The 15,630-nt window shown below is 37.1% G+C and overlaps 1 protein-coding gene across 6 annotated transcripts in view; it reads right to left on the reverse strand.

The window, feature by feature from the left end:
- The window catches only part of TPK1 (thiamin pyrophosphokinase 1), a 332,319-nt gene that overhangs the window by 205,642 nt on the left and 111,047 nt on the right, over positions 1-15,630 (reverse strand). For all 6 annotated transcript variants that reach the window (XM_073810031.1, XM_073810036.1, XM_019933883.3 and 3 more), the window contains one exon: positions 8,707-8,776. In XM_073810031.1, coding sequence (XP_073666132.1) covers positions 8,707-8,776 — 70 coding nt within the window. The remainder of the gene's footprint in view (positions 1-8,706; positions 8,777-15,630) is intronic.

Below are 15,630 nucleotides of genomic sequence, written 5' to 3' on the forward strand. Positions count from 1 at the left end.
GCGAATTCTATCAAACATTTAAGAGAAGAGCTAACACCCATCCTTCTCAAACTCTTCCAAACATTGCAGAGGAAGGAATACTCCCAAACTCATTCTATGAGGCCACCATCACCCTGATACCAAAACCAGACAAAGATACTACAAAAATCGAAAATTACAGACCAATATCACTGATGAATAGAGATGCAAAAATCCTCAACAAAATACTAGCAAACAGAATCCAACAACACATTAAAAGGATCATACACCATAATCAAGTGGGATTTATCTCAGGGGTGCAAGGATTCTTCGATATACGCAAATCAATCAATGTGATACACCATGTTAACAAATTGAAGAATAAAAACCATATGATCATCTCAATAGATGCAGAAAAAGCTTCTGAAAAAATTCAACACCCATTTATGATAAAAACTCTCCAGAAAGTGGGCACAGAGGGAACCTACCTCAACATAATAAAGCCCATATATGACAAACCCACAGCAAACATCATTCTCAATGGTGAAAAACTGAAAGCATTTCCTCTAAGATCAGGAACAAGACAAGGATGTCCACTTTCAATACTTTTATTCAAGATAGTTTTGGAAGTCCTAGCCACAGCAATCAGAGAAGAAAAAGAAATAAAAGGAATACAAATTGGAAAAGAAGAAGTAAAACTGTCACTGTTAGCAGATGACATGATACTATACATAGGGAATCCTAAAACTGCCACCAGAAAACTACTAGAGCTAATCAATGAATCTGGTAAAGTTGCAGGATACAAAATTAATGCACAGAAATGTCTTGCATTCCTACACACTAATGATGAAAAATCTGAAAGTGAAATTAAGGAAACACTCCCATTTACCATTGCAACAAAAAGAATAAAATACCTAGGAATAAACCTACCTAGGAGACAAAAACCTGTATGCAGAAAACTATAAGACACTGATGAAAGAAATTAAAGATGATACCAACAGATGGAGAGATATACCATGTTCTTGGATTGGAAGAATCAACACTGTGAAAATGACTATACTGCCCAAAGCAATCTACAGATTCAATGCAATCCTTATCAAATTAACAATGGCATTTTTTACAGAACTAGAACAAAAAATCTTAAAATCTGTATGGAAACATAAAAGACCCCAAATAGCCAAAGCAGTCTTGAGGGAAAAAAATGGAGCTGGAGGAATCAGACTCCCTGACTTCAGACTATACTATAAAGCTACGGTAATCAAGACAATATGGTACTGGTACAAAAACAGAAACATAGAGCAATGGAACAAGATAGAAAGCCCAGAGACGAACCAAAGCACCTATGGTCAACTAATCTATGACAAAGGAGGCAAGGATATACAATGGAGAAAAGACAGTCTCTTCAATAAGTCCTGCTGGGAAAACTAGACAGATACATGTACAAGAATGAAATTAGAACACTCCCGAACACCATACACAAAAATAAATTCAAAATGGATTAGAGACCTAAATGTAAGACCGGACACTATAAAACTCTTAGAGGAAAACATAGGAAGAACATTCTTTGACATAAATCACAGTAAGATCTTTTTTGATCCACCTCCTAGAGTAATGGAAATAAAAACAAAAAGAAACAAATGGGACCTAATGAAACTTATTCTGCACAGCAAAGTAAACTACTAACTAGATGAAAAGACAACCCTCAGAATGGAAGAAAATATTTGCAAACAAATCAACAGACAATGGATTAATCTCCAAAATATACAAACAGCTCACGAATTCAGGGAATTTTTGTTGGCTGCTAATCTTTTAAATGAAAGAGAAGACCAACTCCTAACTAACTAAGCTCAACTAGAACATTGTTTATATAAAAAATAATCTTTAGGACTTCCCAGTCAGGATGCTATATTCATCAATTACTCTGAGAAAACTAATCTAAAAACAACAGTCCCCCCATTTCAAATTCCTACACACTAATGACACCAAAATTCATATCCCTTTCTCAAACTACTATGCTGTGAGTTTCAGATTCTCAAAGTCCCACAGAATCACAATTTAAAAAGAAAACCTCTCACATTTAGCATCAAAATGCCAATAAATTCAAAGGTAAGGACCTTAGTTTCATGATAAAAGAGTCATTTAAGAAGGAATTAGAATACAATGTACAAAAGTAAAATAGCTAGCTAGTGGGAAGCAGCCACATAGCACAGGGAGATCAGCTTGGTGCTTTGTGACCACCTAGAGGGGTGGGATAGGGAGACTGGGAGGGAGACGTAAGAGGGAAGGGATATGGGGATATATGTGCACATAGAGCTGATTCACTTTGTTATACAATAGAAACTAACACAACAATGTAAAGCAATTATACTTCAATAAAGATGTTAAAAAAATTAAAAAAATAAACTGTTACATAAAAAAAGAATACAGTGTAATGTAAGACATTCTGGAAATAAGTGGGACATATTACTACTCATGATTTCAGACAAAAAATGGATAGTCTTTTTAGATACAAGACATTTATGGTTTATACATGCTAATAATATTAAAATATGTTTATATATATCCCTGAAGTTTCTTCTCTAGCATCAAGATACTTCTAGTACCTGATACTGTATCTTAGAAACCCCTGGCTGTAAAAAAAAAAAAAAAAAAAGCTTCGTCTTTGTGACATTTCTGCCAAGATATCAAAGAAAAATCATTAATTCAATAAATTCTTAGATGCTCATTAGTGTACTGGATATTATAAGGCACATAAAGATTAATTATGATCACTGCCTTCCAGGAGTTCACCACCTAATGAGAGAGATAAGATACATCTACACGTAGCTAAATCACAAGGTAAAATGAGAAGGTAAATAATTACAAAGTATTATGCATAGTTAAAGGACAATAGATCACTAGAAATTTACAACCTAGTTAAAGATATACGTCTTTACAGCTCTAAATCAAGGTAAAATGTGAATATAACATTGTAAATTTAAAAGTATTACAAGATATAAGAGACGTCCAAGTCCCATCGGGCTGGAAGGAGAGGGTGTCCTCATGGGACAGACAGCATTTTATTGAGCACAGATGCATGGAGAGTTTTACTACAAAAAACAAAACAAAAAAACACTAGCGTATGCTACTAAAACCATCTGAACATCAGTACAGCAAAGGATCTAGAAGCTCTGACCAATCAGAATGGACTGCCAGACAATCAGAATGGATTATGGGTGGTACCAATGTGATCAAGCTGCAGATCAGCCTGAGAAAGGGCCCTGGGCACAGGCAGTGAGGAGAAAGGACCTGGGAGAAGACAAGGCACGGCTGACAACAGCAGCAAACGCCACACACCCTGATTCTCACCGTAGTGAGTTTAGAGTTTATCCAGGAGACAAAGGAGAAACACTCCACCTCGCCACAGTAACCTCTCTCTCACACAGACACACACACACACAGACACACACAGACACACAAACACACAGACACACACAGCACACTCTGGGGCCCTAACTAACCTTTTACACTCCATTAGGATCCTCAGAATATTTTCTAACACCCCCATTTTAGTTTAATGGTCCACACCCACGCTTTCCTTTGTCATAGAACCTATCACACAGAACTAGAGCTTTTGCATTATGTGTTTTATAATCTACCACACCGAATGCTAATTTCCTCTTTACTTCTATTATACTGTAAGTTTCTTGGGGGCAGGAACTATATTTTATTTATTTATATATTCACAGTAACCATCAAAATATCTAACTGTAAAAGGGATTCGATGGATGCTTGAATGAATGAATGAATGAATGAATGAATCACAAGTTAAATGCTACATTCTTATTTCTGCCATTGGGTTATTCTAGAGAGACTATATCTCATTCCAAAGCTTTCTCTTTTTTTTACTCAGTTTACCTTAACTAGAGTCTAACAGAACAGGGTTTAAAAATGCTTACCTACCTTAAAAGGCATTATTTTCTTAAATGATCAGTATAAATTATTTCTCCCATATTGTCAGATTACTTATGTTGTGTGATCGATTTTGTGACTGTTTCTGTACAATTCTTATTCTCTTCTACTTGATTCCATTACTTCCTTCATCTCTTAACCATAATTAGTGTGACTATAATTCTCCCGTAAGAACCTCCAGCAATGTTTCTTAATCTTTTTTTCAGATTCAGAGAGCTATGGAGTCTTTTTATTTTTTTGCGGTATGCAGTCCTCTCACTGTTGTGGCCTCTGCCGTTGCGGAGCACAGGCTCCCGACGCGCAGGCTCAGTGGCCACGGCTCACGAGCACAGCCGCTCCGCGGCATGTGGCATCTTCCCGGACCGGGGCACGAACCTGTGTCCCCTGCATCGGCAGGCGGACTCTCAACCACTGCGCCACCAGGGAAGCCCAGCTATGGAGTCTTTATCCCAAAAAATGTCCATCCACTCCAAATTCAATATATTATGATTTTATTTTATGAAGCCCCAAAGTAACATTAATTAGGTCAGAGAGTAGTTTCCTGTGAGGGGGGCTGGCGACGGCAGGGAGGAGGAGAAGGCTCCGGCAACCCTGGGATGATACTCTACTTATTGATCTCAGTACTGTTCACACTGCTGTGCTCCCCTTTGAGAAAATTCATTAAGCTGTATCGTTATCATTTGTGCACTTCTCTCTATGTTTGTGTTTTAATATTCATTATGATGGAAAACATTGGTAATTACTGTCAGAGTTGACAACTTTCCAGACCCTGGTTAAAAACTGACTAGAGCAACAACTGTCCTTCTCTTACAGTATCTGTTAAAGATGCAGAAAAAGGACTAACTTGGGTGAGGGAGGAGAGCAATGGTGGTTGGGGGCAGGGCGGGGAGTGCATAACCCTCCCCATCATCACTTTTATTTACCTAGTACAAGCAAATAACAATCGCCCAATATTCTTTGCTGTGGACAGTTTACACTTTTCTGATCTAATACAGTGTCAATAAAATCATCGCTAGAAAAACAAAACAAACCTCCAATGCCTATCAATGATGAGCAAGAAAAAAATCTGCTCCGTAAAATCTTCCTAGCAAATCCTACCTTGCTTCTCTTCTATTTTTTCACCCTCATCTCTGTATCCTGTGATTATTCTGATCATGGGGCCAGGCTTCTCCATCCTGGTTCTGACCAACGGTGGGTTTTACCTACTTGGGAGAAGACAGGAGGCAGATGTTGCGAGCCCACCAATGGACTTTTTCATCACAGACCACTACCAGAATATAAACATGAGACTTGAGTCAGTATCAGGCTGGAGCTGTAGAATTGGGGGTATTAGCCCACACATCTGACACCCAAACTTACTACCCCACATTTCCAAAAACAGACATCTGGGGTTAGGAAAACAGTCAGTTAATAGTACAGGAGTACAGTACAAAGAGTCTTCATAAACTGTCTTCCTCTTTAATCTCAAGTCCACAACCACAGCTAGGATCCAAATATCACTGGCGGTGCCCATTCTATGTCTCCTTGACTGGGTCTTCACCCTGCCTCAGTTTCATGTACAGACTGAACACACACCCGAATCAGAACCTATCAGCTCTCAGAGCAGAGGTAATCTAGTTACTGAAAATACACAGGTCATCAAAGTCACTCAAAACCTCATGGTGAGAGAGAACAGAGTAACTGTAATCAAATACTTATTAACAAATATTTTCTGAGAATCTAATTTTCTAGGCACAAGGGACTTTACATTCATTGAGCTTACATTCACTTGAGCAAGAAAAATTAGTCATATTTTCTGAACTCCAAATGGCAGAACTCAATGCAACTCTTTGCTACTTAGGAAAAAATAACAATTTTTTTTTTTTTTTTGGCTGCACTGGGTCTTTGTTGCTATGCACAGGCTTTCTCTAATTGCAGCAAGCAGGGGCTACTCTTCATTTCAGTGTGCAGGCTTCTCATTGCGGTGGCTTCTCTTGTTGCAGAGCATGGGATCTAGGGTGCTTGGGCTTCAGGAGTTGCAGCACACAACCTCAGTAGTTGTGGCGCACGGGTTTAGTTGCTCCATGACATGTGGGATCTTCCTGGACCAGGGATTGAACCCATGTCCCCTACATTGGCAGGCGGATTCTTAACCACTGTACCACAAAAGAAGTCCCAATAACAGATAATTTTATTTTTTTCTTTTTGTTTCTCCCGACTCACTAGCATATACTCAGATCACCATGAACTGTTTTCACAATAAATAAAAACATTAAGGGCTTCTTTATAAAAAAAAAAAAAACACCTGGTAAATGGAGAGAGGTGACTTTCAAAGTAGAAACAAAGACAAACATTTGTAAAAAAAAAAAAAAAAAAAAAAAAAACAAAAGACAAACATTTGTGAAAGATGTAGAAGACTGAATGCATTCCGTACATGATCAGACGTAAGGTCACCACTGAACTTTGCTTCAGCCCTATCCCTTGGCAAACCCTGCTCCTCTGTTACTGTCTACATCAGCCTTCCTTCTTTCCATTCCTAATGTGTAAAGATCTCACTTTCTCTTCAACTGGAGATGATTCTCTACATATTCATGTTTTATTGCATAATTATAAGGTATTACATTGTAGATTAGCACACTGAATAAATAAAAAAATAAGAACAAGCGAAGCAGCGGTCCACAACCCTAACTTGGCTTTTCAAAACTCATGAATATTTTTTCCATTTCCATTGTAAAGCCTTTCTGTTAAAAATACAGTTAATAGGAACAATGTTTAGTTACCTATGTCCAATTAGTTTAACTGGGTAGGGTTTGGATTTAATGAGATTTATTCCAAGACTTTAATTCCCACATGAAGCAGTTAGCTTCACTCATCTCCCTATTAGGGACTCTATCTTCACCCCAGCCAGCCACGTCCCTAAGCATCGGACTATGCATCACGGCAAACAATGTTATTACAACTTGAAAATCAACAACAAATACACTTTCTTCTTAAACATCTTCATATATGGACAAATGGATGCTAGATAAATCATATAAATCTTCTTGGAAGATTTCCGTAACATTACTCATAAATGTGTTCAGAAATATAAGAAATGATTATTTCGAAATTTGGGCCAAAAATAATGGCACCCATTCCCAGATCCGGCAATGTACACTACTTTCAGATGCGAGTAAACATGTTGGATGTTGTATTTCTCACTAGTGGCCAGCCCAATCCAATAAAATTAATCAGTACAGAAATCTATTTTTTCATAGGCATTCTAGATGGTTCTTATGATCAAGGAAGAGCTGGGAAGTACAGTGTTAATACCCTTTCACAGCTCTGGTTCATGTAATTATGTTCATGAGCTACACCCATCACAAAGAGAAGAAGCACTCAGTACCAGATTGCTGGCCACTAAGCAGCCTATAGGCATGAAACAAACAGCCCCCAATTCATATCTTGCCCACATGGCCATTATGCTCCTCTCTGAAGCAACTGGCCCAGACACTTCTATACACATACTTGAGTATTTTTTCACACACTGTCCATGTCAAGTCTTCAAGAATACAGTCAGAGGAATCCATAAAGTTTAAAAATAAAGACGCACAGGGGCTTCCCTGGTGGCGCAGTGGTTGAGAGTCCGCCTGCCGATGCAGGGGACACGGGTTCGTGCCCCAGTCCAGGAGGATCCCACATGCCGCGGAGCAGCTGGGCCCGTGAGCCATGGCCGCTGCGCCTGCGTGTCCGGAGCCTGTGCTCCGCAGCGGGAGAGGCCGCAGCAGTGAAAGGCCCGCGTACCGCAAAAAAGAATTTAAAAACAATAAAATAAAATAAAATAAAGACGCACAAAATGTTAAGAATTTAAATTGTCTTCCTAGCTGTCACTGTGGCTATATTCTTTGATAATGCATCCAGACATGCCCAATCTCATGCCTTTCTCCTATGGGCAACCAGCTGCTCTCAAAATAACAGCTCCAATATTAAAAACGTGAAGTAAAAATTTTGATGCCATAAAGATGCATTTTACATCATTTCAAAATACATGTATTTAAACTCACAGCTACAGTATGCTGCATCAAATATTTTTATTTTTTGCAGCAAGGAGGTGATTTCTCAAACTATAAACATTTCAGTACATTGAATAACACATATGGTAGAAGTAGAACTAAATTTCATAGCTAGTCTACTTATATCTAGACTATAAATTCTTGTGTTTGCCAAGAGGATGAACTACACACATACTGGCAATGAGCTAGATTTAAACTGTGCTTTCATCAAATGTATTCTCACATCTAAAAATAGCTCACCATGCAAAGATCAGGAAAACCAGAGAGCACAGATAACAAATCATTAAGAAATAAATTATTTATCTCTTTAAAATATATGTATGCATAACTCAGAAGTAAGATAAATTACACTGAGTTTTACTCGATGCTAATATAAAAATCTTGAACCTTCTACAGCAGTATATATCTTTTATATGAGATCAGTTTGTATTCCTTTAAACTGTTTGAATAAAAACTCAAATTACCATTATTTTAGTCAATGTTCAAAGTCCTCACAAATATCGATATCTGATAATGCTACTTCATGAGACTGTGAAATAGTAGAATGTTTTTTTATTTTCAGTAAGAATAAGATTGGCCTATTTCTACTTGCAGATACCATTCAAAGCAAAGAAATAATACAACATGGTTAAGCAGCTCTCTCCCTGAGGTGGTTTTCTGTAAAAAGAATTTGAAGGAAAATGAACAGTCACCATTCACTAAGAAGAGAAAAAGCAAGCTCAAGAGCAGAACTGATATAACAGACACTGGCTGAAAGAAAGCATACCTTTCCCTCTCTCCTTCCGTGACGTCATATAAGCGGTTGGCACCTCCATCAGCACAGGCTCTTAAAAGAGCTTCAAAAAGAAAAAAAACAAAGAATATTTCAATATAGGAAGCTTAGAGCAGTATCTTTCAAAGGCTGAACGTTAAAAGGCACTCAGACACACACATGCACACACACACACTCACGCTCCCCTCCTTGGATCATTTCACATTCAGCCAGTGACACTGCTGGTACTGAAAATGATCCTACACATCACACACACAAGCGAGACCACCAGGCAAGTCCCTTGCTCCCTTATTTTATTAATTTTTATAGAAATTTTCTATTTATGGCAGGTATTAAGGGTTTCCATATTTTACTGTGATATGGAAGATTTCTTTTAAAAATAAATCATAGGGCTTCTCTGGTGGCGCAGTGGTTGAGAGTCCGCCTGCCAATGCAGGGGACACGGGTTCGTGCCCCTGTCCAGGAAGATCCCACATGCCGCGGAGCGGCTGGGCCCGTGAGCCATGGCCGCTGAGCCTGCACACCCGGAGCCTGTGCTCCGCAACGGGAGAGGCCACAACAGTGAGAGGCCCGCGTACCACAAAAAAAAATAAAAATAAATAAATAATAAGCATAACATCATAAGTTTATTTTAAAGTATGAAGTAACTAATAATCTAGATATATATGACTGTAAAAATTGAGAAGTTGGTACAAAATTGACTGAAACTTGGGAAGCACTAAGATAATCAGATAAGGCAAAAGAGCCCCAGCTGCCTCTCTAACTGGGCCTTTTTATCTCTTGGCTTACCGTGCTTTTCCCCTAGTATCATCCTAGGATTTGATGCTGCTGGTCAATCATTCCTTGAAATTTTCTTAGTCCATTGTCTACTATTTTTGTGTTTGTTACTTCTCTAATTTCTAATTTTCCTAGAAATGGTCAGTATCTTAGCATCAATTCATCCCTTTATTTAAAAAAATATATCCTTTATCTAATAGTTTCTAATCAAACTTTTTTTTTTTTAATCCTGGGCAATATAAGAGTGAATGCTGAGATGTCTAAGATTCTAATTCCTCACCCTGAACAGACCAAAGCCTTGCCTCTGTCCCCACAGAGCTGTTAAAACCAACCATTAGGTCATAAACATCAGCAAAGACCTTGGACACCAGCAGTTTCAGAAGAAATAAACTATAATCGGCCCTCCATACCCAAAGGTTTCAAATTTGGTCCCCGGCTGAATCTGTGGAAGGAGCTGAATTCCTGTGTTGCACCGTTTTATATTAGTGACTTGAGCATCTGCGGATGTTGGTATCTCAGGGGTTCCTGGAACCAATCTCCCACGGATACCGAGAGACAACTGTATTTTTTTGAGCTACTTCCTCATTTTATTGCACTTATGAGATCACCTTCCCTTTTTGCAAATTCAGCTACACATTTAAAAGAGTGTTTATAAAATCTACCTCCAAATTTCTAGGTGTTTTATAACAGGTGGAATATTGGAAAATTTAGTTAATTGACCGTACTGTCATGAGTAAAGGTCCCAAAGAATTTTCCACTAATCAATGATATACGGGAAATAGTTTTCTGTCCTATATTGTATCAGAAATAAAACAGAGGCCAAGTGGGAAAAAAAAAAAAAGAAATCCCTTTTTTGCTTCAGCTTCTTCAACTGTAAATGGTAATAGTATCACCTTTGACAGAGGTATTAAGCAATTAATGACTTAATAATTATAATAGTGCTCATCACAATACTGGAACATAGTAAGCATTCAACAGACTAAAGCATTCATTAGTCCTCTTTCTCCATTCCTGTTAGAATGAAAATAAAGTCTAAAAAGCATTGTTTTTCTAGAAAAGAAAAGCCTAAGGTCCTTCAAAAGTGCAAAACAAAAATAAGAGTTTTTACAAGATATCTAAGAGGGACATCTCATTTTACCCATTACCGACAACACGTATTTCCCTTTAAGGAAAGGAACCCAAATTCAAATTATACCACAAACTTAACCTGCAGAAGATCACAAAATAGTCTGCATATTTCCTTAATACCAAAAACTAAAAGTTCAAAAACATCAAAAGCTAAATGGAGAGATAATCTCACATACAAAAGATGCTGTAGAACAAATGAATAGGGAGATGGAAAAGACTAATAAATAGAAACAGATGGGGGCTTCCCTGGTGGCGCACTGGTTGAGAGTCCGCCTGTCGATGCAGGGGACACAGGTTCGCGCCCCGGTCTGGGAAGATCCCACATGCCGCGGAGCGGCTGGGCCCGTGAGCCATGGCCACTGGGCCTGCGTGTCCGGAGCCTGTGCTCCGCAACGGGAGAGGCCACAACAGTGAGAGGCCCGTGTACCGCAAAAAAAAAAAAAAAAAAAAAAAGAAACAGATGGTAAACTGTAATTACCCTCAGAGTATATAATACATTTCTCTGTAAACAACATTAACAAGTCTGTTGTATCTTTTTATGTAAGATCTTTTTATGTAAAATTGATTCACTGAAGTAAAATGAAAATCTAGAAGTAGTGGCAAAGGATTATCAAATAGAATGACTTGTCATGTTTTCGCACCATATTATTTTACAAATATCAGTTGAATTCAACATTTATACCTATCACGTGGCAGGCCCTAAACAGAATAGAAAGATGAATAACAGAAAGAACTAGTTCTCCAGACTCACACTATTGTGGAAAAAGGAGAAAGAGAAGCACATATATACATTGCACTGTAGACATTGATGAGGGCTATGACAGAAGCAATGAAACATGATGGGAGGACTGGGACAGGAAACAATTTCAGTGGACAAATCTGTAAAACTGTGTATTATTAACTCTAGTTCAGCTAAAATCAGTGTTACTTTGATAATCCAAAATTGTTTTCTCCTGCCTGTTATTTCTCACACCCAGACTTAAACTGGTATTTTTAGAGCAGTTTTAATAAAAGAGAAATACCTAAGTCTTAGGAAGTAAATTTGTCCACATCTATTCCTGTTTTAAATGAATAAAAGAGTTAAAATAACCATGATGAAATCTGTGGACCACTCTTGTATTACCTAGAAGCTGGGATTGTGGTGCAATCCATCTGAAAGAAAACACAAGCTCCAGTCTGTCCCTAAAACTATTTTGTTTTGTTGTCAATAAAGCTTAACAAAAAAGATATACTCTACCACTTTTAAATCTTATTAATGAAATATTTTCCATGTACTTAAATAAAATTGCATTTGGAAAACAAAATTTCAAGCATGTATTACATAATGTTGGCATGAATTCATTGGTAGCAATTTGAAAGCTGAGTAAACAAATGACTATTAATGAAAGAGACCAACTAAAAAAATCAGTAGTAGAGGACACTCTCAAATAGGATATTTTTGATAAATCACGAATCAGCCTCAAAAATATGTTCACTCCATCATCATTTAAATTGTCCCACGCTTTAATGAAAAGAAGTTACTGCATGAGTTATCTTTAATGTAAAAATGTCATTGGCTCATACAGCAAAATGTTTGCAGATTTATCAAATACTACAGTTTCAATGCTTGAATAGTTATTTACTATGGATCAGGCTGATAAACAATTGAAGACTAAAATACATTAAAATCTCTACATCAACTTTATATATTGGTACTACCAATAAGCATGCTAAATACATCTGAAACTAATTTTTTTTTAACCTCGCATAAGTTACTGTTACTGACAAATAATGAAGAGCTCCACTCACAATCAGAGGTTAATTGGTTAGTTCATTAATTTCTGTTGAATAAAGCTGGACAGAAATGATTTGACTTTCTGAAAAGTAGACTATGATATTGGTTCCAAGTATTAAGATGTAAGAAAAAATAAAGTAAAATCAAAGAAACATTTTTCAGTGTCAGTCAACTGAAAGAACACTAGACATAAAGGACTTTGATTCCAATCTGGATCAGCCACTTATTAGTACTATGACTGATCTAATCCCAAGTGTGCTGATTCCAATGCAAAATAGAGTATTATATATATTTTACCAAGCTCACAAAATTTTTCAGGAACTGGAGAGAGACAACAAAGATAAAACCAGAAGGAAGTAGCATGGGGAAACATATTCTCTTACATGCAGTTGATAAAATTATAATTTTGAGAGACAGTTTGGCAGATTTATAAAAATTTCAATGTGTATGTCCTTTGATCCAGAAATGCTAGGTAGCCTCTATAAAACTTGCCCAAATTCACAAGGGCGTATGTACAAGGATAGTCACTGTGATATCATATGTAATCCTGAAAAAGCTGTTAGCAAACTTGAATGGTCATCACTTAAATACTGGTAAAATATATCAAGGCCCTTGTAAGGAACCATTAAAAAAAAAGTAGCTCTTATATGTATTTATATGTTATCTCTTATAAGATATGTTATTTAAAACTTTAGGTCAAATCTTCCTTGCAACAACAACTCAGAGAATACATAGAAATATGCCTAATTCAATAAAACTAAGAATTGTACCAAGGTTACTATGTCAAGAATGCTTATCCAAGTAATCAGTGATCAGCATTAATAAGATGCACCCACACTGGAGAAAGGATGCTAGACCTACACCCTGAGGAAGCTCCTAAAAACAGCAAGGCACAACAGCTCAAGACACCCGAGAATCAATGTCTTCCTGGTCAGAAGCATACCAAACTAGGAGTGACCAGAATGTTTGAAAGTCACTCCTGGGAAGTAACTAGACGTTCACTATTTTTGTTAACAATCATTATTTATTACCTGTCTTGAAACTCTTCCTTAAAGCTAAGTAAACTTAGTGTTGCGTAAAGCCTATCATGTCTTCTTAGTTTGCTAATCCAAGACCACTTCTGTGTTGCACACAATGAACTCTTTAACCTTGATTATTCATAAGGAATAGGCATGGGATCATGGAAGACACTTTTTCACTCTTACATTAAACACTGTGCTGCTAAAAATATTTTTACAAGAAATATGAATTATATTGTAATTACAATTTTAAAACCAGTAATAATAACTAAAAAGGAAAATACACATAAGGTAACAAGAATAATTTCAGATCCAATCCCATTATTAGGAGAAGAAATCAAATATTTTGACAGACTTGGTCAGGATTGAGTTGAAGGTGCCTACATTAATCTGGAGGAAAGCAAAGATCCAGAATCTTATGTAGAAGATGTCTTACAGAATTCCTGGACAGCTAAACACCTCCAGTTAGCCAGATCCTGTTTACTCCTAACACAGGTCCTTCTTCCCTAGTACTCCAAAGATATAATCAGTCTTTGTGTACCTGAAATCAATCTAGTCTATCGCTATTACTGCTTTAAGCCAGGATTCTCTCCCTGCTTTAGAAACAACAGTAAACCACATAATTCCCAACTTCTATTCTTCTACCCATAAGAGCTAGTGTGGCTGGAAAAAAAAAAGGGGGGGGGTACCTTCTGGACTAGCCTCAGAAATAGTCTACCAACAAGTACACATCACATTCTTTATTAAGAAGTGATAATGACTTATTAAACATGTGAGGGCAGACACAACTACTCGGATATCAGAAAGTTCACTATCAGGCATTACAGAGGTTAAGTGGTTTGTCTTTTGTTTTATTTTTATTGCAGTAAGAACACATAACATGAGATCTACCCTGTTAAAATTTAAGTGAATAATACAGTATCATTAACTACAGGCACAACATTGTACAGCAGATCTCTAGAACTTAATCATCTAGCGTAACTGAAACTTGACTTCTGTTGAACAGTAACTCCCCATCTGCCCCTGCCCCGAGCCCATGGCCACCACTGTTCTATCCTCTGCTTCCCTGAGTTTAACTGTTTTAAATTTCACATATAAGGGGAATCATGAAGTAATCTGTTTTTCTGGGACTGGCTTCTTTCATATTGTATAATGTCCTTCAGTTTCTCCCATGTTGTTGCATATTGCTAGATTTCCTTCCTTTTTAAGGCTGAATAATATTCCATTATCTGTATATTCCATTATCTGTGTATTCCCTGTTTCCATTCATCCATCAATGGACATTTAGGTTATTTCCAGATCTTGGTTATCTTAAACAGTGCTGCAGTGAACATGGAAGTGCAGCTGTATCTTTAAGCATCTAACTTCAATTCTTTTGAATAAACAGCCAGAAGTGGGATTGCTGGGTCATATGGTAACTCTATTTTAACTTTTTATTCTCTTTCTCATAGCGGCTGCACTGTTTTGCATTCCTACCAACAGCAAAGTAAGGTTTGAGTTTCTCCACCTCCTCACGAATACCTGCTGTCTTTTTTTTTTTTTTGATAATAGCCAAACTAAGAGGTTTGAAGAGGTATCTCATTATGGTTTTGATTTGCATTTCCCTAATGATTAGTAACGTTGAGCATCTTTTCATATACCTGTTGGCCATTTGCAGGTCTTCTTTGAAGAAATGTCTATTCAGTTCCTTATCCAATTTTTAATTGGGTTATTTGATTTTTTTTCTGGATAATGAGTTGTCGGAGATACTTACATTTTGGGAAATTAATCCCCTATTATATATAAGGCTTGCAAATATTTTCTCCCATTCTGTAGATTGCCTTTTCACTCCTGCTCATTTCCTCTGCTGTCCAGAAGCTTTTTAGTTTGATATGGCCCTATTTATCTAATTTTGCTTTGTTTGGTTTTTGACATCAGGTCTATGCAATCATTGCCAAGACCAGTGTCCAGAAGCTTTTCCCCTATGTTTCCTTCTAGGAGTTTTACACTTTCAGGTCTTACATTTAAGTCTTTAACCCATTTTTCAGTGAAGATAAGTGTTTTTAACCAATTTTCATCACTAGGGACAATGCTAATATAAAGCTGTACTTCATATTTTATACTTACGGCAGCCAAGAAGGTCTAAATCAATTAATTCTTCCAGAAATATCCCTTGCTTAAAAACATTGACCTGTAAGTATTCTCTGCCATGTTAAAACTTCAACCATATCATGAAGCCTA

Source organism: Tursiops truncatus, chromosome 9, assembly GCF_011762595.2.
Source record: "Tursiops truncatus isolate mTurTru1 chromosome 9, mTurTru1.mat.Y, whole genome shotgun sequence".
In the NCBI taxonomy this organism is placed as follows: Eukaryota; Metazoa; Chordata; class Mammalia; order Artiodactyla; family Delphinidae; genus Tursiops; species Tursiops truncatus.